At 42.6% G+C, this 25,236-nt stretch overlaps 1 protein-coding gene across 1 annotated transcript in view; it reads left to right on the top strand.

Moving 5' to 3' along the window:
• Nucleotides 1-20,550, top strand: part of Ahrr (aryl-hydrocarbon receptor repressor) — a 66,720-nt gene extending 46,170 nt beyond the window's left edge. The window contains exons 4-10 of the mRNA XM_028782762.1: nt 3,869-3,958; nt 7,228-7,357; nt 8,927-9,060; nt 13,891-14,087; nt 18,429-18,490; nt 18,723-18,861; nt 19,545-20,550. Coding sequence (XP_028638595.1) covers nt 3,869-3,958; nt 7,228-7,357; nt 8,927-9,060; nt 13,891-14,087; nt 18,429-18,490; nt 18,723-18,861; nt 19,545-20,550 — 1,758 coding nt within the window. The remainder of the gene's footprint in view (nt 1-3,868; nt 3,959-7,227; nt 7,358-8,926; nt 9,061-13,890; nt 14,088-18,428; nt 18,491-18,722; nt 18,862-19,544) is intronic.
• The last annotated feature ends 4,686 nt before the right edge of the window (nt 20,551-25,236 follow it).

Genomic DNA, 25,236 nt, shown 5'->3' with positions numbered 1-25,236 from the left:
GAGAGAGATCCTATTCTTTTGGCTTTGCTGGTATGAAATGAATAATTCTTTGTGTCTTTGTGTTTTCTTTTGTGTAGTTAACCTCCTTGTATCCGAGTTTTCCTTCTATTATCCTCTGTAGGACTGGACTAGTGGAAAGATATTGTTTAAATTTGGTTTTGTCATGGAATATCTTGGTATACATCTAAGGTGATTGAAAGTTTTGGTGAATATAATAGTCTGGACTGACATCAGTGGTCTCTTAGGGTCTACAAGACATCTGCCTAGTCCCTTCTGGCTTTTAAAAATCTCTGTTGAGAAGTCAGCCCTAATTCTGATAGATTTGCCTTTTAATATTCATTCTTTGTTCTGTACATTTAGTGTTTTGATTATTATGCAGCAGGAGGATTTTCTTTTCTGGTCCAATCTATTTTGTACTCTGTAAGTTTCTTGTATGTTTATAGCCATCTCTTTCTTTAGGTTAAGGAAATTTTCTTCTAAGATTTTGTTGAAGATATTTTCTGGGTCTTTAAGCCGGGAATCTTTTCCTTCTATTCCTATTATTTTTAGGCTTGGTCTATTCATAGTGTCCCAAATTTCCTGGATGTTTTATGTCAGAAATTTTTTAGTTTAATATTTTCTTTGGCTCATATATCAATATTTCCTATGGTATCTTCTATGCCTGAGATTTTTCTCTTCCATCTCTTGTATTCTACTGGTGATTCTTGGGTCTGTATTTCCTGTTCTCTTTCATAGGTTTCCCATCTTCAGGATTGCCTCAGGTTGTGTTTTCTTTATTACTTCTATTTCCATTTTCAGGTCTTGAATAGTTTTTTTTTTTCATTTCCTTCACCTGTTTGATTGTATTTTCCTGTATTTCTTTATATTTGTTCGTTTTTTTTTTTTAAGGGCTTCTACCTGTTTAATTGTATTTTCATGTATTTCTTTAAGAAATTTGTTTATTTCCACTTTAAAGGCCTCTATAATCTTTCTTCATAAGATTGGATTTAAGGTTCTTCAGCTATGTTAGAATATCCAGGGCTCAATGTAGTAGGATAGCTAGGTTCTGGTAGTGATATATTGCCCTGGGTTTTGTTGTTTGTGTTCTTAAATTGGGCCTTTAGCCATTTGATTGTTCCTGGTGTTGACTGGCCTAATAGTGCCTGATGGCTGATGGCCTCTGGTTACCCTAGGTGGCAGCAGGCCTTCAGGGAAACTGGCAGAGCTGTGGCCTGAGGAATGTGTCTTACCTGTTCTGCCTTTCTGCTGGAGGCAAGCAGACCAGAGAAGTCAGGCCAAAGCCTGTAATAAGAAGTCCACAGCCTGTGTTTCATATTGGAACAGCAGATGCCCCTAGACACGCGACAAAAAGGGGAAACAGCTGGGTCTGGAACAAATGATGTGGTTCCTGGTCATTTCTTTGGGTACCCATGTACTGCTGGTGTACTGCCAAAGAGGAAGTCAGGAATTAGGTTTAAGGTTGGTGGTCTACCTTTCCCCTCAGGGTGTCTGCACACTAGGCAGAAAGGGAAAGGCAGAGCCTGGGACAAGCAGGATCTGGTCTGATTGGGGACAGCAAGTGCCAAGTACCTGAGCAGCTAGAGAAGGGAAAACCTTCTTTGGGAGTCTTAGGCATGGCTCTTTTAAGCAAATGCCTTCCTTGTGGCAATTTTTAATGAAGCAGCTCTCTGAGACAATCCTTGCTTATTCATATTGCTCTACTGGCGGTGGATGTGGATGCATACATTTTGTTCAGGCTGAACCAGGGATTATATACCTCTTGGGGGAAGGGTGTGAGATTACCCACGAAGGGAAGGCCATTGGCTGAAGGCTTAGGGTACCGCCTCGTTAGAATGGGGAAGCATTTCAGGAATCTCAGGTGCTAGCTGAACAGGATGCTTGAATTTCACCGAGAAGTGCAAATAAAATAGATGTTGAGGGTGGGAAGAGAGAGGGAACTGGGTGAGAGAGGGGATGAAGAGGGGTCCTAGAGGGATCAAGTATGGGGAGGATGAAGGGAGAGACAACTGGGAGAGAAAACTGGAATCCTGAGGGGAGGAAGCATCTCTGGGAGGAACTAGAAACCTAGGACAAGGAAAGCTCCCAGGAATCTATGAGGTTGATCCTAGCTAAGACTCCTAACAATAGGGGATATAGACCCGGAAATTGCCACCTCATGTAAGTAGGAAAGACTTCCCATGGAGGAATGGGGACACCAACCTAGCCAAAAAAACCTTCAATCCACAATTTTTCCTGACAAGATATGCAGGAATAAAGAGAGACATAAACCATTTTCACTGATTTCACTTACTTTTATTTGTTCTTCCTTCTGCTTCCATGAAACACAGTTGGCTTCTCTTCAGTTTTTGAAGTGTGCTTATCCCTTCTTTCTTTTGTAATAAACATTTCAGATTCCTGAGATTCACTGCAGATCTTTCTGCAATTACACGCTGCGAGGCTCACCACATCTATGAACATGTATAAACACTCATAGAGAAATTGGTACATGACATGCATAGGCCATTTGCCAAGGAAGAAATCCAAGTTATCAATGGATGCATGAAATGTTTTTAATCTTAATAATAAAAGAAACAAAAATTATGAAACCAAACTTTATCATGTAACAAACTGACTTTAAAAAAGAGGGGAATACCTACAATATTAATAATTAAAGGAAATAATTGTTATAATGAGATGACCTCCAATTATCTGTGTTTCAAAGATATACACTTAAACGTTTATGAATAACACTGTCTATGTGACTGAACCTAGTCTTCAGATTCTGTACTGCCCAATTTGGAACAGAGAGGGTGAGGTGACATTGAGTAAGATATTCTACCTAGTGTGCTTGATGCTCAAGAGATAGCCTCCAAGATATCTTCCTCATGATGAAAGAGGTAAATGGCTAGATAGGTAGATGCAAATAACAAACTTGTTTATCTATAATAGATATCAGATGAAAGATATGTCAAATAGGTGATAGGCAGGTAAGTAGATAGATGATTGATGGGTGGGTGGATAGATGACAGGCACACAGAATAGTCACTGATAGTGACAGTAAGTGACTCTGAGCACACTGGACTCCTTTGTTAGTGATATTCCTGAGAACTACTATGGTAGAACATAGAAGATTTGCCTTTCAAACAAAAGGAGCCTAACTCAAACATAACACAGCCATATGCTGTGAAGAATCCACAATTGTGGATATAATTGAGATTAAATTATTGTAAACAAGATAAGATAGAATTATGCAGTCATAAACATATAAGAAAAATTCAAAACTTAGTACAATAAAAACCATTGAATTGATAAGTGTTAAAAATATAGCCCTTTGTGCCTAGCATCTCCCCAAATGTGTCCAAGTTGGATGATTGCTACAGCAAACCAGAATTTAAAGGAATACATTGCTCTTCTCCTAAATACATAGGTCAAAATGGTGGGGAATGGACCAGGTTGGTTTTTTTTTCCCACTAGACACCAAAATTAGGAGAAGATATGGACTCTTATTTTTAGAAAAGTTGAAAAAAATTTCAAAATAGTATACGGAAGACTGGACAATGAAGTGGACAGTCCCCATTTTGCTTTCTCTTGTAATGATGCCTCACTGTATCATTTTGATGCCTCATCGTATCATTAGATTACATTAAATGTACATTCTATATCCCCGGAGAGAGATCTGAGTCTTCAGCCTCACAAACCATTGGCAACTTCCTCTGTCTCCTGTTAATGGGGACTTATTACAAAACAGAGATAGAAAGTTGATGACAACATTTCTAGAGGTCATACAAAACAGGAAGTATGTCAGGACATTTATATGGAGCTAACCATCTTTTGTTGTTTACACTTTGGGTGACCCAACTCCATTTCATTTGTTGTTTTTGTCTCTTAGTCTCTCAATGGCTTCGCTCTGGTGGTGAGTGCAGAAGGGATGATCTTTTACGCATCGGCAACAATTGTGGACTATCTGGGCTTCCATCAGGTAAACAAAGCAAAAGTATCCCTTTGGTATATTAAATATATACCAATTTCAAGTATAAACCAATTTTCAATGTGTGTCAAATGTTGGGTTCCATTTAAGCTTTTTGTCACACGACACAGCTTTGTCTAGGACAGCGTGTCAGCTTCAGTGGAGCATTGTGGTGCTAGGTGACCCTAAGTGGGCTTAGACTTCTCATATTTAGAGCACTATCTCATTTGATAGCTCCATGCCTTAAACTCCATATATTTACTATATTCCAGACATATACATAATTTTTTCCAGTTCCATTCTCCTGTAATTTGACTACCTGGTGTGTGCATCTAGAGACTGACAAAACTCTGTTATCTATAACTGTTAAAAGTATAAACAACTTTTTTCTTCATTATAGAAAGGTTTTCATTGTCTTTATGCAAAGTATTTCACAAAAATATTACAATAGCCTTACACTCTCAGGAGCATTTTGTATAAAATGCTTTACAAAAGTCAACAGCCAGTCGTTCCTGAGGCCTGAGTAAACTGTCCAGTTTCTTCAGACCAGCACAGCAATAAAATTTAGGCCTGTGAAGCGTATTTATTCTGGAAACTGCCTATTCTCTCACAGTAACCTGTGGCAGCTGTCTCTACTTGAACAATGTTCTGAGTGAGGACAACCATCCATGGCCAGTTAGTAGATACATACACGCCTTTCCCAAGAAGGCAAAAATGACAATTGCCAGACACACAGATTGTAAAAGACAGGCTTGCTTTTGTGTTATACTCTATGGCTGGCGTCTTGAAACTGAAATAAAGACTGCTTCTCCTTGTGGCTGTGGCTTCTAGTTTTTATGCCATCTTCATGCCTTCTCATATTTCTTCCCAATACTTCTCTTGGTTTTCCTTCGTGGCACATGCTCTAGGAAACCCTGAAGGACAAGGGGTCATCACACCTACAGTACTAGTTATTAAAACAGGAATTTGTTTCTTCACTCTAAAACTATCTCATACTTTCTTCTAATTGTCATAGAAATATATGGCTTTGCTCTGCCCTTCCTTCTGGCTTTGCTGCATCTTCCACTGTTTTGTCTGACCTTTGCTCCAGTTTACTGCAGCTCACATTAACCTGGATACCCCCCTTTACTAACTAAGTCATGTTAGATAATAGATGAGACTCTTGGAAGGCCAGTGGACAGTGGAAACTACATTCTTATGGTTCTACAAAGCCCAGGGCTACACAATGCCCCCCACACAAAACAGGTGAAAAGAATGTGTATGCTACAGCACCTGCTTGCACACTCACTCTGAGAATCATTGATATCCACTGTGCCCAGATAAGTAGTTCCTCTAATTAAAACCACACATAGAAAAAGCACTGTCTGCAAAAACCCACCTAAGGATGAAAGTACTCAATGCCTTACAGAACATCCACAGAGAAAATAATAATAATAATAAAGTTTTTAATTAAATTAAGACTGGTTTATATGCCTTATCCAGAAGGAAGTCTCGTTACAATCATGAAGATGTCAGCCTTCTCCACATCAAACTACATAGTTAATGTGATTACAGTGGAAGCAGAGACACCTCTGGTGAACCTTGGCATTCTACTTCTATAATCTCCATTGACATGCAGGTGTAAATATAATAACTTTCTTAGGAGAGGACGGGATTACCACATGGCAAGAAACAGGTTTCTCAGAGACTAGGCATAGAAGGCCAAGTGAGAAAGTACAATCAGACAAACGCACAAACAGCACTGCTCAGAGACCAGTGTCTAGAACCTATGAAAACATTCACTCTTGCAGCCAACCAAGCCAGAAAAAGCCACTGTATCTCCTGTTGTGTACTGTACCTAAAGTAAATATCTGGAGGATGACAGATAGCTCTAGAGATGGCATGGCAAAGATAGGAGGAAAGAAGTTAAAATTTAAAATTGACACAAGATAAAGATGCTGCTGCCATACAAACTGGGCCAAAAGATAGATTCTTAAGAATCCAGTATTCCTTCGGTATCTGAGTCAACCTGTTCGTGTAGCCTGAGTCATAATTTAGGGGCAACTAAAAGAGGTTACCACATCATGCTTCCTCGAATGGGGATTTTCTCAACTCAAGTCAACTTCTGCTATGCTTCAGTGTCAGTGTTTCAATTCAGGTTGCAGGGACTGTGATGGCTAAACTGGTAACCATCACACTGGAGAGGTAACATTAGCACTGGACAGGCTGGAAGTAAAAGAATCATTAGTTAGAGATAGGCCCGGGCTGCAGCTTTGTTCACCTCTGTTATAGATTCCTGTGCCTTAGCCCCACAATTGCCTCCAGAACCCTGACCCTGGACGTCACTAACGAGACAGCAGTCATTTCTTTCTGACTTACTCTCTACCTTTTCTCTGGGCTGTATCTAAACATTCCTTTGTAAAATGTTCTTTCTAGATTGATGATATCTGTCACTGAATCAGTGTACATTTACAGCCGCATCCTTCTGCGACCTCCCAGGGAGAGTCTTATTTAATATCTGGGGTGCCACAGAGCTTATCCACAAAGTTACCAACAATGATAAAGATTTGAAGAAAACATGAAGGATTTCATGAACTCTGGGTGAAATTGCTAGTTACATTGTTAAAATATAACATTTTTTGTTTGATTACTAAGGGACTTTTCTATATCTGAGAAAAGAGTATTCTGGTTATTATAATCATTCATCTAAATTCATCCTTTCTAAAGTGGATGAAACCTAGAAATAGACCTATTTGAGAACCCAGTACTATAGAGATGCTGCCAGCCTTGATGACTTTAGTAGGCTGGGTTCCCAGTGCAAAGAATAAGCCAGATTCTTCCTTGTGAGAATAAAGCAACAGGAAACCTCTCCAAGTTCATGAATTATCTGTCCCTGGCATGGTCAAAACCTTAATGTCAGCCTTTGCAGGCCAAAAATTCTGCTCTGTCCACCAGATAGCTACAAGAGGGCTCCCAGTGCCTGAAAAATGTGGCTTCCTTTCATCTGATTTTCTTTGAGGAAGTTAGAGGAAAGTGGACCAGAGTGAGGCCCATGATCTGGTGTGTCTTAGATGCATCATGGACCATGGTAGGTTGAAGTATATGACACAATTGGCATGAAGTACCACAACTGATTTAGAAAAGAAAAACCTCTGCCTGAGCACCCACAGCTCTGAGGACATAATGATACAACCGTGAAGGCCAGATCCTGGGGGCCACAAAGTCAACATGCTAAGGGGTGACATGACCGTGGAGGCTCATTCTTCCAGGATGAAGGTAAAGCAACTGCTTCTGTATTTCAGACAGATGTAATGCATCAAAACATTTATGACTACATCCATGTGGATGACCGGCAGGACTTCTGCAGACAGCTACACTGGGCTATGGACCCTCCTCAGGTGGTGTTTGGGCAGTCCCCACATGCTGACACAGGTGAGCCAACTTCATTGGCATCCACGTTTCCCTCTACATCCACACGGAATTTCCTTCAGGATTCTGCTTTCTCTTGACCACTCCTTTCCACACTCCTCCAGCCTCTTCACACTCCTCCAGCCAGCAGTTGGTCCATCCCAGGTTCTGTGTGGCCTCTGAGTGCCTTTTCATCATTGTGCCTGCTCCATTCTGCTCTGCTCTCTACTATGACAGATACTTGAGATACTCGGCTCTCAGAGAGGAAAAGGTTATTTGTGAGGCTTCAGTTCACCGACTGGATCCTTTGCTTTTAGGCATTTAAGGGCAGCATATGACAGTAGAAGTGTCTGGTGAGGTAAAATCCTTATCTGACGTCCAACTCAGAGAGGAAGAAAAGGAGAATCAGGTCCATATTAGTTACTTTAGCTGATGCTGCAACAAAATACTTGATCAAAGCAGCTTAAGGAAGGAAGGGTTTATTTCTGTACAGTGTTGGAATATATAGCCCACCAATCAGAGAAGGTAAGGCAGCAGGAACATGACACAGCTAGTCATATCACATGCATAGTTAGGAAACAGACGTGGATGCTGATGCCCCTTTTGATTCAGCCTAGGTCATGGAGTGGTGCCACCATATTTCAGGTGGATCTTCCCACCACAGTTAACCCAGTCTAGAAACTCCCTCATAAACCTACCCAGAGGTTTGTTTCCTGGATTCTTATAGAGCCTATCAAGTTGACAATCACGATTAATCATCACCACTTTACCCACTGTTATATTAACACCCAAACACATCACATTAAATTGTAACAGGATCCCATAATACTTCTCAAGGACATACCCCTAACACCTTTCACTGCCTCCAGGTTCTGCTATATTTGATATTTTCAATACTACCAAAGAGCCTAAGGACTTGACACATTTTTCAAAAACTCTCTTATCTTCCAGGCAGCAGCTTTGGGCCAATTTACAGTTAACTGAAAAACGAAAACAAAATGTTCCACGTAGTTATCCTTTATGCACTATAATCCTGTAGATCACTCCCTAACAAATACATTTTACCCAACCGATACCCAAGTGATGATGTGTGCAATGTTTCCCATAAATAGTAGGTAACAGTGGACTTGGAGGATTGGGCATGTGGATTCTGGACTTCTTCCAGGAGTTCATTCAGATGGTTTTCTAAAATTTAAATAATTCGAAGAATAGTTGCCACCGAACTTCAACATCTAACAGCATAATTCACCTTAGATCTAAGGTGCCTACATGTCATATCATTTATACAGCTCAAACAACACTAAGAAGCTGACCCTCAGTCACACATGCAGCAGCAGTAAAAAATCAATGTTAGTCAGCACCAATGAAAACAAAATCCACCAAAGTGCTGTCTCTTGAAGACATGGGGGATGACAAAGGCTTGGAGACTCATGGAGAGAAGTGCATTCTAGAAGGAATGGCATGTTTGTTACATGCTTCGTGGCAGCCAGTTACATACTCTCCTATATCTGTATCCACTATCTTCATAGCTTTTGTCTGTTGTTTCCTAGCCCAATCATATTTTAATTCGTGTTATTTGCATTATCTTGTCAGACAATACCGTACTGGGGAAGCTGCTCAGGGCCCAAGAAGGGGGCAAGGGCTTGCCCTCAGAGTACTCGGCCTTCTTGACACGCTGCTTCATCTGTCGTGTTCGCTGCCTGCTGGACAGCACCTCTGGCTTTCTGGTAAGAGGGTGGATGCCAGAAACATGTGGGATACTTTCTACTATGGTGAAGAAAAGATGGGACGGAGTGAACACTGTGTAGAGGCTCCAAGCCAGTAAGTTGACAGAGGCAGACCTTGACAGCACTTGTAGGTAGATGGGGAGGGAATGAGAGAAGACGTAGAGGGTTAGAAAACCAGATAAAATATTTAAAAATTGATAACAATTTTCAACTTAAATTTAGTTGTGCATTTATTTAAAACTAATTTTAAAAGTTTTTTCTAGGACTGGAGATGTAATAAATTAGTGAAGTACTTCCCTAGCATGTACAGAGCCCTAGATTTGATCTCCAGTATCACATAAACTGTATATTTAAAATTCCAGCACTTGGAAGGTGGAAGTAGGAGGATCAGAAGTTCAATTATCCAAGGCCAGACTGGGGTGCATGAGACTCTGTCTATAGATAGATAGATAGATAGATAGATAGATGAATGAATGAATGAATGAATGAATGAATGAGATTGGTCAGTGGGTAAATGTGCTTGCTGTCAAACCTGACCACCCGAGTTTGATCTTTAGGACCCATGTAGTGGAAGAGGAGGGCCAACTCTTTGAAGTTGTCTTCTGATGTCCACATGTGTACTATGGCATAGCCAAGTCCACAGACCCTTATCCAAGGTTTTGGTTTCAGCCCTTTCCCCCCAGAGCACTTGAGTTTCCACTTTTTTAGAATGTAACAATTTTCCTTATTTTTTATTATTAGATTTATATGTTTTCTTATTTTATATGAGAGTGGTTTTCTTGCATGTATGTAAGTACTGTGCTCATGCTTCATGCCATGGAGATCATAATAGGGCATCAAATCCCCTGGAATTGGAGTTACAGATTGTTTTGAACCAATGCGGATACTGGGAATTGAACCCAGGTCCTCTACAATAGCAACATGTGCTCTTAACACTGAGCCACTTTTCTAGCCCCGGGTTTCTACTTTTTACATTTCCTCTTCCACTTCCACATGAAGAGAAGAGGAGGTTATCCTCCAGGGACTTAGCAGAGCAAGGACTTTGGAACCTGCCTACCTTGCCAGGCCACACTGCATTTGCCCTGTCAGAACCTTGGCTCCTGGTCCCTGCACTCTCTCTTTCTCTCCAATGGTCACAGCTATCTGAGAGTCCCTGGACACTCTGCCTTATCTTGGCAAGAACTCATCTCTGAGTCCTCTGACTGACCTCAGCTCCTAGTGTTCAGGACACTTGGACTCAGCTTCCTAGACTGATTTGTGGACCCAGGACCATAAGATCCTGTGACCACTGCATATGGTCCTTCTGTCTCGCCTAGAACAAGCCTGGCATATGTGTCCTGTCTCTTTAAATAACCTGGCAAAGGTTTCCATCTCTACAACACAGACTAAGGGTTATCGGGAGGTCTTATCTCCTCCAGTTGGACAGAGTTTCCAGGGAGAAAGAGCTCTCACCCTCACCTGAACTATGGAGCCCCAGAAGTAAAACCCTGGGATCTGCAAATCCATACAGACCATCCATCAAAGATGGGGATGACAAATTCCTGTCAAGCTTACTTCACACTTGAGAAAGGCCCAGGAAACCTGTATGAGGTATGCCTAGAACCTCAGTATACACCCTTGGTCTATCACACTTTGTGGAGGTTTTTCTAATCCATACCAGCTTTACCCAGCTCCTATCCATGGCTCTGTGAGCTACACCCCCAAGCTAACTTTTGAGGATCATTCCACACACAGAAGAGACAATCTCTCCCCATGTTACTACCTTAGGATACTTGCCCTTCTTCCACCCACAATGTTCTCATGTTCTTTCCAGATAACTCACAGGAAAAGGGATTCATACCAACTGGTAGACCAGGGGTTCTTATTTTCATTAACCTTTCCTTGTTCATTGGTTGGTTTTGGGTTTTCATAAACATTTTTATTTTAACAAATAAAGATGTTAATATAATGCCTACTCAGTGCCTTCAGAAGGCCAGAGGAGGAAAACCAGAATGTTCCTTTCCAGTTACACTCAGGTCCACTCTGGACATGTCTGTCACATGTGCTTCCAGAGCATAGCTGCCATGGCAGATTCTAAACACATGGTCCATACCCGAGGCTGTTTCTATCTGGTCCCTTCTGCTTAACCTTTTGAAACCAAGTTCCCACTCTACTCACTTAAGTGAGCACACAGTGAAACCACTGAACAAGACTACTGCTTCAGTGCAAAGAAAAGTTCAAATGGCCAAGGCTATCTCTTGGGAGTCAGAATAGCAAAAGGTTGGGGAATCTTGCTGGTTTTACAGTGGGAAGGAACCTGGAAGTTTAGAGTAGTGGGGAAGAGGTCTGTAGGACAGAGGAGCCTGGAGGCTTTGGTATGCATTACAGGTCTGTGTTAATAGGAACCTGCCTTAAGTTAGGGTTACTATTGCTATGATGAAGCACTGACCAAAAGTAAGATGAGGGTGAAAGGGTTTATTTGGCTTCCACTTCCACATCCTAGTCCATCACTGAAGGAAGTCAGGGCATGACATAAGTCACTGAAACAGGGCAGGAACTTAGAGGCAGGAGACCATGGAGGAGTGCTAATTACTGGCTTCCTCATATGATTTACTCAGCCTGGTTTTCTTATAGAACCCAGAACCATCAGCCTAGGGATGGCCCCACCCACAGTGGGCAAAGCCCTCCCACATCAATTATTAATTAAGGAAATGCCCTGCAGGCTTGCCTACAGATCTTCTTATGTAGGCATTTTCTAACTGAGGCTTTCTCCTTTCTGATGATTTTAGCTTGTGCAAAGTTAGCATAAAACTAGAAATGCTAAGAGTAAACATTTGTTTATCACTAGCAATCTTTCTGTTTACCTGGTCAGAGTCCAGCCTGTGCTGAGAGCCCAGACTGTCATTTTAGGGATTAAGACTAACACTCACCTTAGGTTGACTTCGCCCAGTGATGATAGCTGGATGCAGTAACATTTCACAGTTTATGGAAACATTAACTCTTTGTCCATTTATCAGTGAAAGGGTATCTGATTGATGTGTCTGTTGATCATTTCTGCCACTGATAAATACACATCTTTATTGTTGGCTACAAAAATGAAAACTTGATCCTTTGTAAATATAGATTTAGATCATGCAACCCAAGAGAACAGGAAAGAAAATGCTAGAGGGACAATGGTGAGCCATCCTTCCTGGATTTCAGATCTAGGCCTGGCCTTACATGTCCCATCCCTGCATGTGTCCTTCCCATAGGGCTCCATGCAAAAGATTGCTGCCCATGACTCTGTATCTATTATCCCCATAATCAGGACTACTCATCATCTATCTGGACATCAGTAGGTAATAAAGGCTCTTGTTCTAATAATGTTTCAGCCTAAAGTTTAGTTGCATTGAAGGAGTCATTATTATGAGTTCTATTCATAAGAGAGAATTTCACTGTATAACAGAGCAGAGACAAACTTAGAATAAAACTGAAACAAACACCCAATAGAGGAATTAGTTTGATTTTAAGATTGCAATAATATTTACAGAAATAAGTGTCTTCAGTATCTTAAGTTACCTGTGTAAGACCTAAAGAGAATTTAGCCAGCCAAAATTCCAACATGAATGGAAGAGGGGTTCATGAGGTCCCCACCCCTTGATGAGGAGTTATTGGCAAGTTGATGGCTTATTGATAGAACAAAGAAAGTCATTTTTCTCTGGGAGTGTAGTCAGTGGTAGGCTGCCCTTGCTTCAGTGGATGATCCCACACCTATGTGCATATCATGTGCCCATGGGAGCACTAATTGGACTTAGTCGGTTTCTTTAAAAGATGAAAAGGATATGAAGGGGAAGGAGACATATTTGGGGATGGGGAGTTATCAGGGGATTCAGGGTGGATATAATCAAGATATATTTTATATATGTATTAAACTCTTAAGTAATACATTAAAATATTATAGCTAAAAAAAGAAATAAGTGTGTTGTATTCACCCATTCAAATCTACTATCCCATACTGATACTGGGTTAGTTTTGGCACTTCATAGGCTCTTTCCACCTCATCCTAAAGTTTGGCAGTAATGGGAGGGGGTGTACCTGCCCAGGATCTATCAAAGAAACTGACGAACACTGCAAATCTAGAATTGTTTTCTCTAGAACTGGGTATTGTTTCCCAGATATACTCAAGCATGGATGAGTGAATGAGCTGGAAAGCTGGGAAAGAGGGAAGACAGATGGAGGAAGATAAAATGAATCCATGAAAGGATAGAGAGAGTATGGGTTCATGCTGCTAGGTCATGTGAAGGCAGGAGAATCCTGGAGGAACTAATTCAGTGATATAGCAGCCATCCATATATAAAAATATTTTTTATTTTATTATCACAAATGCCTAAGCTCTATGCTGATGTTTAAACTTACACTGTATATTCTAGATTAATAAAAATCAAGCTGTGCTTCTTATTTTAAAAAAGTGAGAAATGCTAATTTGGAAATGAAAAGTTAAAGCTTGATCAGCTCTTAGGAATAAGTCCCAGGGAAACTCCTGCAAAAGATGACTGATGGCTGGGTATCAGTGACCACTCATGTAGACATATGCTCAAGTCTGCCTACATAGACACATGGAAAGTGGGTGTGCCAACATGTGCATGGTGAGATTATGCTATTCATAAATGGTCATGAGACTGCCAATAAAGGAACTATAGCCCTAGGGCAGAGCTGGTCCCTGGGGGTTGAGCTCCACTATGTAGTGGAGGCAGGTGTTTCCTAAAGTCTTAGGATTAGACCTGCTTAATGGTATTGCTACAAAATTATCTTCATATACTTGACCAGGCTCTATAAACAGCATGTTGTCTTTCTGTCTCTTTAAAACATCAGACTATGCAGTTCCAGGGAAAACTAAAATTCCTGTTTGGACAGAAGAAGAAGACACCGTCAGGAACAGCCCTGCCTCCTCGCCTCTCATTGTTCTGCATTGTGGCACCAGTCCTGCCTTCTGTGACTGAGATGAAAGTGAAAAGCACATTCTTGAAGGCGAAGCACAGGGCAGACATTGTGGTTACGATGGACTCAAGGTGAGTATGAATTGTCACATCATGACATTGAATGACAACAGCAAAATGCCCCACATGTTGTAATTTCTATATACTTTTTCCCAGTAAATAATAAATATGAAGTTTGATATTTTTCAAATCATTTCACAATGTCCCTGACAACTATTAGGGAAAGGTATCTTTTCAAAATTGGTGCAAACTGTAGCACCACACACTTTGATTGCTCTAAAGCTCTCCTTAACCTCCAGGCTCAGCCCCCAGAGAGAGGCCAAAATAGCATGTCACCTCTATAGAGCCTGCCTTCTCCTCAGTTTGTGGTGTTGGGTACAACACAGATATACGTCTAGAGGGCACATCTAAGGTAATTATTGGGACTGTGCCAACTTTTTAGGGCCTCATCTCACCAGTCTTGTGACATTTTCTCAGTTTTCAGGAGTAGAAAACACACTAGTTTTCTGGGCCATTTCCAGGAGTGATATAAAGTTATTTTCTACCTGATATAGTGATCTGGAAGTACAAGGTCAGAGGGAGTTGAGAGACAGCAATGCCTCAGTTCTGAATTTGATTTCTGTTGTATGACACTATTCCTGGAGAGACATGAGGAAAAGTCTACTCACCCAAGATAGTGAAACAAAGTATGGAGAGCGCAAAGGTCAACTTGGTGGACCAATGAGTTTTATTAGGGTTACTTACAGGAATATAAGTGAGGGTTACTCATGGGAGCAGAAACAACTCAGAGACCACTGCATCACTGAAGCCCACCCCAACATGAGAGACAACTCATGAAAACTGGAAATCTGAGGCATTCTATACACAGCCCTCAGGTTGGAGAATGGCCTTTCCCAGTGGCTCCATTGGTCAGAGTCCTTTCTAAGCAGCTCAGCTCAGCTCATCTGAGGGTCTTCTATGCAGCTTGGTTTGTGGCAGTTTTTACTGATTGTATACTCTTTGGAGGTGCTTAGTGAATCCATTCAGTTTCAGTGTCTTCCTGAAGGTGTTTTGACTTATTTACTTCCTGTTTTAATAATCTTCCCTACAGGATGGAATGCTTTACCTTTGCTTAGAACATCTTGTTATTTTCCTCCCCTGTAAAAATCCTGTTGTTAAACATTCCTCTTACACCCTATGTATTAAGGAGTTTCCCTCTGAGATGGAAGGTTTTAATCTAGGAAGACACTGCTGTACAACAACTTCCCACACAGATTATAGGCAACACTTTCTTCTGTTCCACTATAATAATAGTAGTCAAAACCAAAAAAATCTAATTTCCAGTCACTTGTCTGTCCTTTAGTGACTAAAACAGAACCAAGCTGCCCACCTTCCCTCTCCAGAACATACTAAGTTCTCAGTCTGAGGGTGTGTTAGTTAAGACAGCAGGGCTTGGGATAAAATAGTGGAAGTTGAAATGAGCTATCCTTCTACTTAAAATTGAACCATGCATTTCACCTGTAACCCTGACCCTATTTCTAACCTGAGCCACAGTGCTCTTCTCTTAGAGGCATTGTGGGGTCTTCTCTGGCCTTGGTTGCTGGAAGAATGCTGGGGACGGGCCAAGGACATGGTCTAGGACTAATTCACAGATTGGTCACTCAGCCTTGGCTACGGCAGAGAGGCCACAAAGGATAAAAGGAGTCTGGTGTAGAGCTAACACGATCTGTTCCTTTTCAGCCAGTGACACAGGGAGAACACAGAATAGCCCATGGATCAGGAGGGCTCATTAGTGGCACTGCCCCCAGGATGTGAGGCATGACATCCTCATATCAGGATGGAGGAGCCTGTAGAATGGGCACTGCCTTCTGAAACGGCCTTACGAGGCATTCATTTAACTGCCCGCATGGAGGTTGTGGGAAGGAACAAGGCTGATGAGGAAATGGTGGTCCCAGAAGATAAAGCCTGAGGGCACTAATGCTGTTCTCAGACCTGGACTGGGAGAGAGACTTCTAGTGCAACCTTTAATCCCAAGAAGGAAAATGCAATTTCTGGTACCTTTCCACTCTGTCTTGGAGGTATGATGGGCACAAGATTGGATACATAGGCCACCCCTCTTCCAAGGAGACACCTCGATGGATTTATAGGATTTCTGAAGACAGCAGCACCACAATTCATTCTCTGCAGGGGCAGAGATGATGGTGCCAGGCCCTGAGAGCTGACTCTGAGACCTGTTGTATTGTGATTGCAGGAGCAGCTGTTGTCACTCACAGCTTCCTTAACAAGCATTTTGTGTTGGATGTTCCTATTTGTTTCTTCAGCCTGTTATGTTCTTTTACCTGCCTGCTAAAATTTATTTCAAATCTCCAAATCAGCATTTGGAACAGTTTTGTCATTGCCTGTAGATATACAGTGAGAAAATATGATTTTCGGAGAGTACATACACATTCCCAGCAGTGACTCAGCAGATCAGGCTTCCCTCTCTCTCAGTCTTACAGTTCCTCACAGATCCCAGATACAAAGAGACAAAGAGATAAGCCACACTGCACAGAAGACTCTGGGATGAGTCCAGAAGATAGAGTCTGAAGTCCAGTATTGGCACCCAGTAGAGAGACATCACCTAAATTTCTCCTTCGAAAAGCAAAATAGACCTATCAGGATAACTCAAAATTATTTTAAATAGAATTTAATGGCAAAAGAATAATAATAGAATTTATGACTCCAGTAGCCCTAGAAAGCCTGACCTGGCCATTCATCCCAATATGTCCATTAAAGAGACCAACAATGAGAAAGGTGGAGAAGGAAGACATTGATCTAGTACACAGGAGACAGGACAATACGAAAAGATCCCATATTTGGAGCATGTACATAAGCTTTTGGATTAAACAGAGGCAGAATTGGAATAGGAGTAAGAGGTATGCTTAATTAAGCAGTTCTTATCAAGGCATGGTAATCTGGTTAACTATTGAGTCAGATCTAGTTCTGCAAAGTGGTCTGAAGAAATCCTTATTGCTTGAGAAGATAAACTGGATCTCAGGAGATAGTTAATATTTCTTCAAGCTTTGGCACTACCATCATGGACAGTCTGTCTTGAGCCCCCCCTGTTGCTGGAATCTAAGGTGACTGCAGGTTTTGGTAAATGACTAGAGGCCTCTAGTCACCTTTTAAGAACATGAAACAGAGCAAGGTGGTGGTGGTGGTGGCATATACATCCTAGCACTTGGGAGACAGAGGCAGGCAGATTTCTATGAGTTCATGGGTAGCCTGGTCTACAGAGTGAGTTCAGGGCAGTCAAGGCTACACAGAAAAACCCTGTCTTTAAAAAGCCATTTTAAAAAAGAATATGAAGCAGAATGCAGTAAAGAGCTAATAAGATGCCTCCATTATTTTTATTTTAGTGCCTTAAGCCTTTAAGAGGAATGCAATAGTGTACTGACTACTTTTATGTCAACCACAAGTTAGAGTTATCTGAAAAGGGAGGGAGCCTCAACTGAGAAAATGCCCCCATAAGGCCCAACTGTAGGGCCTTTTCTTAATTAGTGATTGATAGGGGGAGGGGGCTACAGCCCACTGTGGGTGGTGCCATCCCTGGGCTGACGGTCCTTCAAAAAAAGGCTGAGCAAGCCACGATGAGTTAGCCAGTAAGCAGAACTCTCACAGGGCTCTGAATCAGCTCCTGCCTCCAAGTTCCCACCCTGCCTGAGTTCCTGCCCTCACTGCTTTCGATGATGAACTGTTCTATGGAACTGCGAGTGAAGTAACCCTCCCCCCACTCCCAAAGTGTCTTTTGGTCATGGTGTTTCATCACAGCAATAATAACCCTAAAACAATAGGATAGGTATCCTCAGTTCCTAGATTCATGAATGATTTGTGTACCTATGTACATAGGTAAGCAGATAATCTAAAGTAAAGAACACAGATGCAAAGAGAAGGTAGAGAGACACCAGACTTTCATCCTGTGTTTAGATACTTTGTGAGGAGCTTGGTGGTCACTAACTCATTGTTATGATGACTGTATAGAACATAACTTCCTCAAGTCACAAGAGTCAACTTTTAATTTTTTATTCTGGTCTTATGGAGGGGAGGAAGGTGCAATCTCTAAAAGCCAACTATGAGCTATAAACATCCTAAAGTAATTAATTAACTTTGCACTGGACCTCAAAAGTTCAATAAGAAAAAGAAACTCTGCAAAATAAAGGTTAAAAGGTATAAGAGTTAATTTCTATCTTCTCTTGAGCAAGTCATCTTCTGTTGTCTAACCTTTGCGAGAGACCTATGGATAAAAAGCAGTTCATTTGTTCAGCTTTCTTCTGGCAGGCTCATTGGTGTGAGTGTTTGAGTCAGGAGGTCTGGGCAGTGGGGTCTGGGGTCTCGCTGACTCCTTCTGTTGTCTTATTGTTAACCTACGTTAATGTTGTTATCTGGTCTTCACAGGACAAAAGCTGTTACAAATCTGTGTGAATCAGAATTGCATCCCAAACTCAATTACTTAGCAGGTACTTCTAAAACTTCATCTGCTTGGCTTTTCTATATGGCAAGACACTTTTGTCTCTGGGAGAGCTCCCCATGCCCACAGAATTCTGCGTATCCCCTAGTGATGCCATGACCAGCAGGGTGTACTACTGAGATAACTGCCTGCTGCTGTCACTCTAGTCCTGGTCACTGCTGAGATCAAACCTGCTCATTGGCCCTCATTGTGACATCTTTCCCCTCTCTAAACCCTAACAGGAAGGAACAATGGAGAAAATGGCATTTCACTGTTCAGGGGACAAACAGAAAGGAACCACTGGGCCAGGGCTCTAGCCAGGTCTTCATGTCTGTGCCTCAGGGGTGCTCCTGACCTGCTGGACCCCAAGGGGGCTTCAGGGTAAGTGGTAACAGACTCCACGGTTCCCAGTTTCAAGTTAAATCACTGTGGATATCGGAATGAAAAGATAGGCATGGAGAAGAAATATTTGCGGTAGCCCTGACACCTGTTTGTCTGTACACATCTCTCAGCCTGGGCAGCAAGCAGTCAGGGAAGAGTATGTTTGTCTCAGAAATCCTTTCATGTCACAGCCCTTCTCCTACCTACCACTTGCCCGCCCTCCCACTCCACCCTGACAGTAGGTTTCTTTACCAAAATAGTTACTAGGTAGCACCCTCCTCATCTTTCATCTCTCATCACACTAGTCCTGAAGTCACAAAGTGTCCTGTGGTCTTAAGATTGTTCTTTTAGTGTCCCTACAATATCATATTAGTGGGGATCATATGGCTGATGGGCACTCAACCATCCCCAGAGATTCCTCCCTGAAGCAAGGAGAGCAGCATGCTTCCTGGGAACCTAGGGGCCAAGGAAGGCAAGATAGAGCAAGGAAGGCTTTTCGCTGGCTCCTTGGACTAACAACAGGTGGCTGAAAAGGCCAATGTGGTCTAGGAAGATTTGAAGCTGCCTTTGGGATTTAATTGGTATCATACTAAGTTGCTATCCACTCATAGAGAGGCTGGGGTCTCTAAAGGAGTGAGAGTATTGCTTCTGTGCTATGTCCAATGGCTATCGTTTCTCTGAAGGGACAGAGAAGAGGAGGACCAGAAGTACATACTAAGGAGATCCCCTGGTGCCCGGGGACAGAGGGAGATGTACAAGTACAGTCATGGCTTGGAGACACCAATACACTTGAGGCACCTGAATTGGAGCACAGAGCAGCGAAGTCAGGAGGGCACTACCAAGCTGACTCGGCAGCCCAGTAAGAATGAGCCATCCACATGTTTGGTGCCCCATGGTTCCTGTGTGTCCTACCCTGGAAGCCAGGGTATGTTCAGTGCCAACAACAATTCTTTCAGAGATTCACTAGACCATCCCACTGGTGCCTACTGCAGTCAGATGAACAGACCCTTGCCGGATATCCATCAGGGCCAGGTGGATCTTTCTACCTGTCATATCCCACAGGGCAGTCTGGGATCTAGGATCCCCCTGCCTGGAATGCAGCGCTTCACAGCCAGAGGATTTTCTACAGAGGATGCAAAATTGCCCAGCCTGCCAGTGACCACAGGCACCCCATGCAACCCAGTATTGTCACTGGAAGTGCCAATCAAGATGGAGAATGAATCTGGGTCCCAGGATATAGTTGAAGCCAGCACAACTAGCTGTGTGTGGCTGGGAACCAGCGACATGGCCAGAAGACATCTGGTCGGTTTCCCTGCCAGGATGCACTTGAAAACTGAGCCCGACTATAGGCAGCAGGTCTGTACTCCACACCTTGGGCATGGTATGGTGGGAACTAATCCCCACAGCAGAGATACTGTTGGATCCTGTAGGGAGCATACTCCTCTTTACTCTGCACATTGCACCTGCCTGGATCCAGAGCCTCCTCATCACCTCTTCATGTGTAGCCACAGTGAGAGCCAGCACGCTTCTTTAAACCAAGACTGCAGAGCTCCTATTGTTAAGCGTGAGCCTCTGGATTCACCATCATGGGCTGCTCCTGGTCAGGTGACTGTGCCCAGGATGTTCCCTAAGAGTGCCTCTATAACTGTGATCCCATCCAAAGGCTCTGATGGGATTTTCCTATCCTAGAGTTCCTGCTCTGCTGGAAATTCAGTCCTTGGATAATGGAACATGATCGGAGATTCTTATAGTGACACTCTTTACAGAACTCAGTATGTGAGGCTGAGACTCCCTGTGTATAGCCTAGCAGTAGTGCATTCTGAATCACAAAGAACATCAGAGGATTCTCATGCATAAACCTCAATCTGTTCAAGTGGACAGCATTTCACTTTGAGAAATTAAAATGTTTAAGGAAGCAGCTAATAGTATTCTATGCTGGGCTGGGCTCAACTGATTGTCAAAGTGATGTGTTCCTGGTGCCCAAGCTTGCTACACCTCCTGCCTGTATGTAAGAAATTCTGAGGCTCTTAATCAGGAACTGAGGCTATACTTTGCATAATGGTAATTAGGGAAACACCGTGGTGTTTTTGGTGGGTTGTTGAGTATGGTTTATGTACCTGTGTCCCTGAGTACATAATATGGTAGAGCCAGGAACCAAGGCAGCACAACACACAGAAAAGGGTGAAGCCATACTGATGAAGAGGCTGTGCTCTGCCCACCTGTCTGGTTCAAAGTCTTCCTCTGAGATGAACATCCATCTCTGATGCTACTTCTCCTGAGGTCTTAGGAATAGCAGGAGCTTGCTGGAAAGGCCTTGTGGCTAATTCTACTAGGTAGTCTCTTCAGCATAGATTTTCTTTCCTTTACCTATCGCTCCAGGGTATCATTGCTCAGCCACTGGCTTAGTGAAAGAAGCCTATCACCTTATTGGGATCAGGTTGAGTGGGCAGGGACTAAGTCTTCTGCGGAGCTTTTGAGCTGTCTGGCTCTCAAGAAGACTCACAAGGATACAACTGAAGATCTCCTAGAATTGAGAATACTCACTGTGAGAGTCCAGGGTCTTGTGCTCTCTCTGTCCCTTAGCCCACAGAGAATTTTCAAAAGGCAAGATAGGAGCTGTGCTGTCATAGATGTAAGACAGGCTCATACCTCACTCCAGCTTCCGCATTATCTAAAGCCTGAAGCCAGTATGGTGTCTCAGCTATTTCCCCTGTGCCCAGCCACCTGTCTGTCTCCTTTCCTCAAACTGTGCCAGTCCCAGCTTATACATTTCTGCCAAGCATAGCACACCCTGTGGGTATTAATGAATAACAACAGTTAGAATTTGAGTCTTCCTCAATACTTCCTGTTCTAAACACATGCCTAGCTCCTAAGGGCAGGACATGCTCACATCACTCAAGTGTCTTCTAATCTAGTATTTCTCTCTGAAAGTGCTTAGCTATGTCCCCATTCTAAGCCATACCCATCATCCCATACATTTCCTATATTCCTATACAAGGAACAGAGAACACAGCAGACTGTTAACATTCCAATGTACACAACATTTACCAAGTGTCCTGGAGCCAGTGAGAGAAACCTAGGGAAAGGGATCATGAAGATGGAATTCAGAGACGTAATTGGACATGGTGGCACACATTCTAGCACTTGAGAGATTGAAGCAGATGAAGAGCAGTTCAAGCCTACATCAGAGCTTGTCTCAAACAAAATAAAACAAAATACATTACTACATATTTACCAATTTTAGCCAGATCCCCATCCCCTTGCTATGTAATCAAAGAAGAGCTGTGTCCGCAGTGAAGTCCATATGACCTCTGGTCAGGTACTCTGCACCTTTCAGATGTACCTCATCTGCTCCCCTGCTTGGATGACTTACCAAATGTGGAGTGTGAGCAGTTCAACTGGGACCTGGGCTTCCCTGCAGGTCAGGCTTTGTTCTCATTGAGTTCTTCACTTAGATGTCATTTCAGCAGATTTTGTGTTGGGAGGGTAGGGGGTTATACCACACCACATGACAGGCTTGAATACCTGGTGCCAACGCTGTCGAAGGAAGCTCAAATCTCCCAAACCTGCACTTTTGCTCATTCATCACAAATCTCCAGTCAGCTTGAACAGGAAGTGAACAGAGATTGTTTCTGCTTTAGCATTTCACCATATACATTAACTACAGGTTCATGTTTTTTGTGCTAGCTAGCTTTTGTCTATATGGCTAAAAAAAATATCAAAAATTAAATATAATGAGAGATGGGCTGGGTAGGAATAAATACAAAGTACCCTTATATTTGCAGTTTCTACTGGGGGAAAGTCCTCAAGATTTAGACCTAGTGAACTTTAAGCATACACTACAGTGCAGCTGTCTGTGCTATTTTCTTGATGCTCTGTTTTAACAGAGAAACCAAATGCATTTCTCATGTGGTAGTTTTTACTACATTTGCAAAACCTGTGTAAAATAAATCTCATGTTTCCATGTACTTAGTGTGAGATTGTGTGCCTTTTCCTTCAGAGAGTGTTCTGGATTCACATTCTAGGATGGCAGAAGGGGATAATAAATGTAGAAGTAGAAAGGTTGGAGTTAAGGGTTGGGTTTAGGTCCTCCGCTGCTTTCATTGGAGGTCGGGACCCTCATGTGCCCTAGGACACCCCAGACTCACACTGCCTGCAAAGAGTGAGGGAGGCATAGTAGAGGAAACCTTTCATTCAAGAATATTTTTATCCTGCAATAGATACATTTTAACTTTTTTCCTTTATGGCTTATGTGCTTTGTATTTTCACAACAGTCTGTGGACTTTGACAAAATCTAGGCAATTTGATGCTAATGTCACCACCTACAATTTTTTTCAGGCTTAATTGGCCATTACGAGAAAGCTTCCTCCACTACTAACCCCTTTGTTTCCTTATGTTTTAAATTTTCTCATAACAGTTTCACCATGTTTAATCCACTCACCTGCACTCATCTGAACATATTTCTACTTCCCACTCTCTTCCAATTATGCATCATCAAGTCTCCCTTTTCTCACATTCTCTGCTGTCTGAAATCCTCTATGCTCTCTTCCTTGTCTCTGTTCTACTTGTTTGGAAGCCACAATTCTGTATCTTTGGTGCATATTTAATAACATCTACTCTGTAGCTCATCAAGAAGTCTGGCCTCTGAGAACATGACAGGTTTTGGCCACATCAAGACTCACTTCTATTGAGATTGAGGGGGCCCAAAGAGCCCTTCTGGATTTTCTTTGCTAAAGGCTAAGCCTTTACACTATTCTTCAGGCCGAGGAGGAAGAATCTGTCCCAAGTGGCAGCCTTCTCTACCCTAAGGCCCAGCAGAGCCATGTAGCCTTCTAGCCATCCCCAAGACAGATTGTTTCTGGATCCATGTGCTCACCAAGGAAGCTCTGAGATGATCTGGATTTCTAGAAGGAGTCTCTGTCTGCTCTTCACCTACTTGGAATCCATGTCTTCTCCCTTTCTCTGGGTGGGTGTATAACTGGCTTTGGGGACACTCTTCCTGCTTCGGGGTAGCAGAACCTTTACTCACTACTTTTATTTTTTTCTTTCCCTACCTTGGTCCTGGTTATTCCTTTGCCTGCCTATGAACTTACCTATACACTCAAAAGTATGCTTAGCATAGTCATCCAATGACCCCCAAGTGTTTTCTGAGCTTTGTCACTCTGTGGATTGCCAAAAACAAAACTCAAGATTCTCATTCTATTTATTCATTATTTATTCTTTTAGTTGAAAGGAAACAGAAGCTGAGTCATTTACTGAAGCAGTTCACCTCTAGCTAGGCTAGTTAACTGAATCTGTTAGGGAGCACCATGACTAAACACTCCACTACATAGTGGGCAGCAGTAGATGAGGGTTAGATAAGGTAACCAAGGAAAACTGCAGTTTTGTCTTGGCAGCTGTGTCTTCTGACTTTGCAGTTAAACATTCATGAAGCTGATATTCCTCCTGTTTTGTCATAAACTAAGGGGCCAGGACACTTCCCCAGTTGCAACTCCTACACTATGGGAGGGTCTGTATCTTCAAAAGATAATTTGATAACTTCATCATATAATTTTCATTGTTCTTATGACAGGTTACCTACATTGTTCTTTCATTTATTGAACATCTGCCCCATCACCCATTGATTTGGGAGATTCAGACTTTGTAGTGATGTTATGGGTAGACACACAACTCAGCAAAAGTGTATGCAGGAAAGGTGGGAAAAAAATAAGACCTGTTAGGGCAGAGTTGTCATACCTGATGGGTCTCTGTATCTGCAGAGGTAGGGGAACAAAGTTTCTGGCTGTTCTAGGTCCGCAACAACCTGATGCTTCGTTGCTTCCTTCAGCTGGAGGAATTCCATCAGCTGCTTTTTTTTTTTTTTTGCTTGCGTTTTTGTTTTCTTTGTAGCCTCTGTGTGCTATATGAGCAGCTACCAACCGCTCCACTGTGGTTCCACTGTCCTCAACACTCGAAATCTACTAGCTGTCTGAAACCTCTAGGGGATGAGGGCAAGGACACCAAGAAGAAACAAATACACGAAATATAAGTAGTGGGACCTTGAACACAAGACACAGTGAAGAGATGGAGAGGTGTGGAGAGACCAAGGTAGCTTCGGAAAGAAACTAAGCAAGGGCAAACCTAAGTAGGTGAATCCTGAGAGGCGGTGGGTACAGCAAGTACTACATAAAAAAAAGAGGGGCGAGAGAGGGCCAAACGTCAGTCGGCGGAGCCGGGCCTGATTCGTAATCCCTGTGTCAGCAGAAGCAGGACAAGCTTCCAAAGAATCTACCGAAAGATTGCCGGCACAGCGTCTTCAAGGTTACCCAGGTCCGGTCCTTCCGCCCAGACGCCGGAAACGGAAGTGACTACGCTGCACACTTCCGGTCCGGCTCT

This window comes from Grammomys surdaster, unplaced genomic scaffold (assembly GCF_004785775.1).
Source record: "Grammomys surdaster isolate TR1022 unplaced genomic scaffold, NIH_TR_1.0 843, whole genome shotgun sequence".
NCBI classification, from domain to species: domain Eukaryota; kingdom Metazoa; phylum Chordata; class Mammalia; order Rodentia; family Muridae; genus Grammomys; species Grammomys surdaster.
Note: the sequence above shows the minus strand (reverse complement) of the source record. Positions and strands in the feature narration are given on the sequence as shown.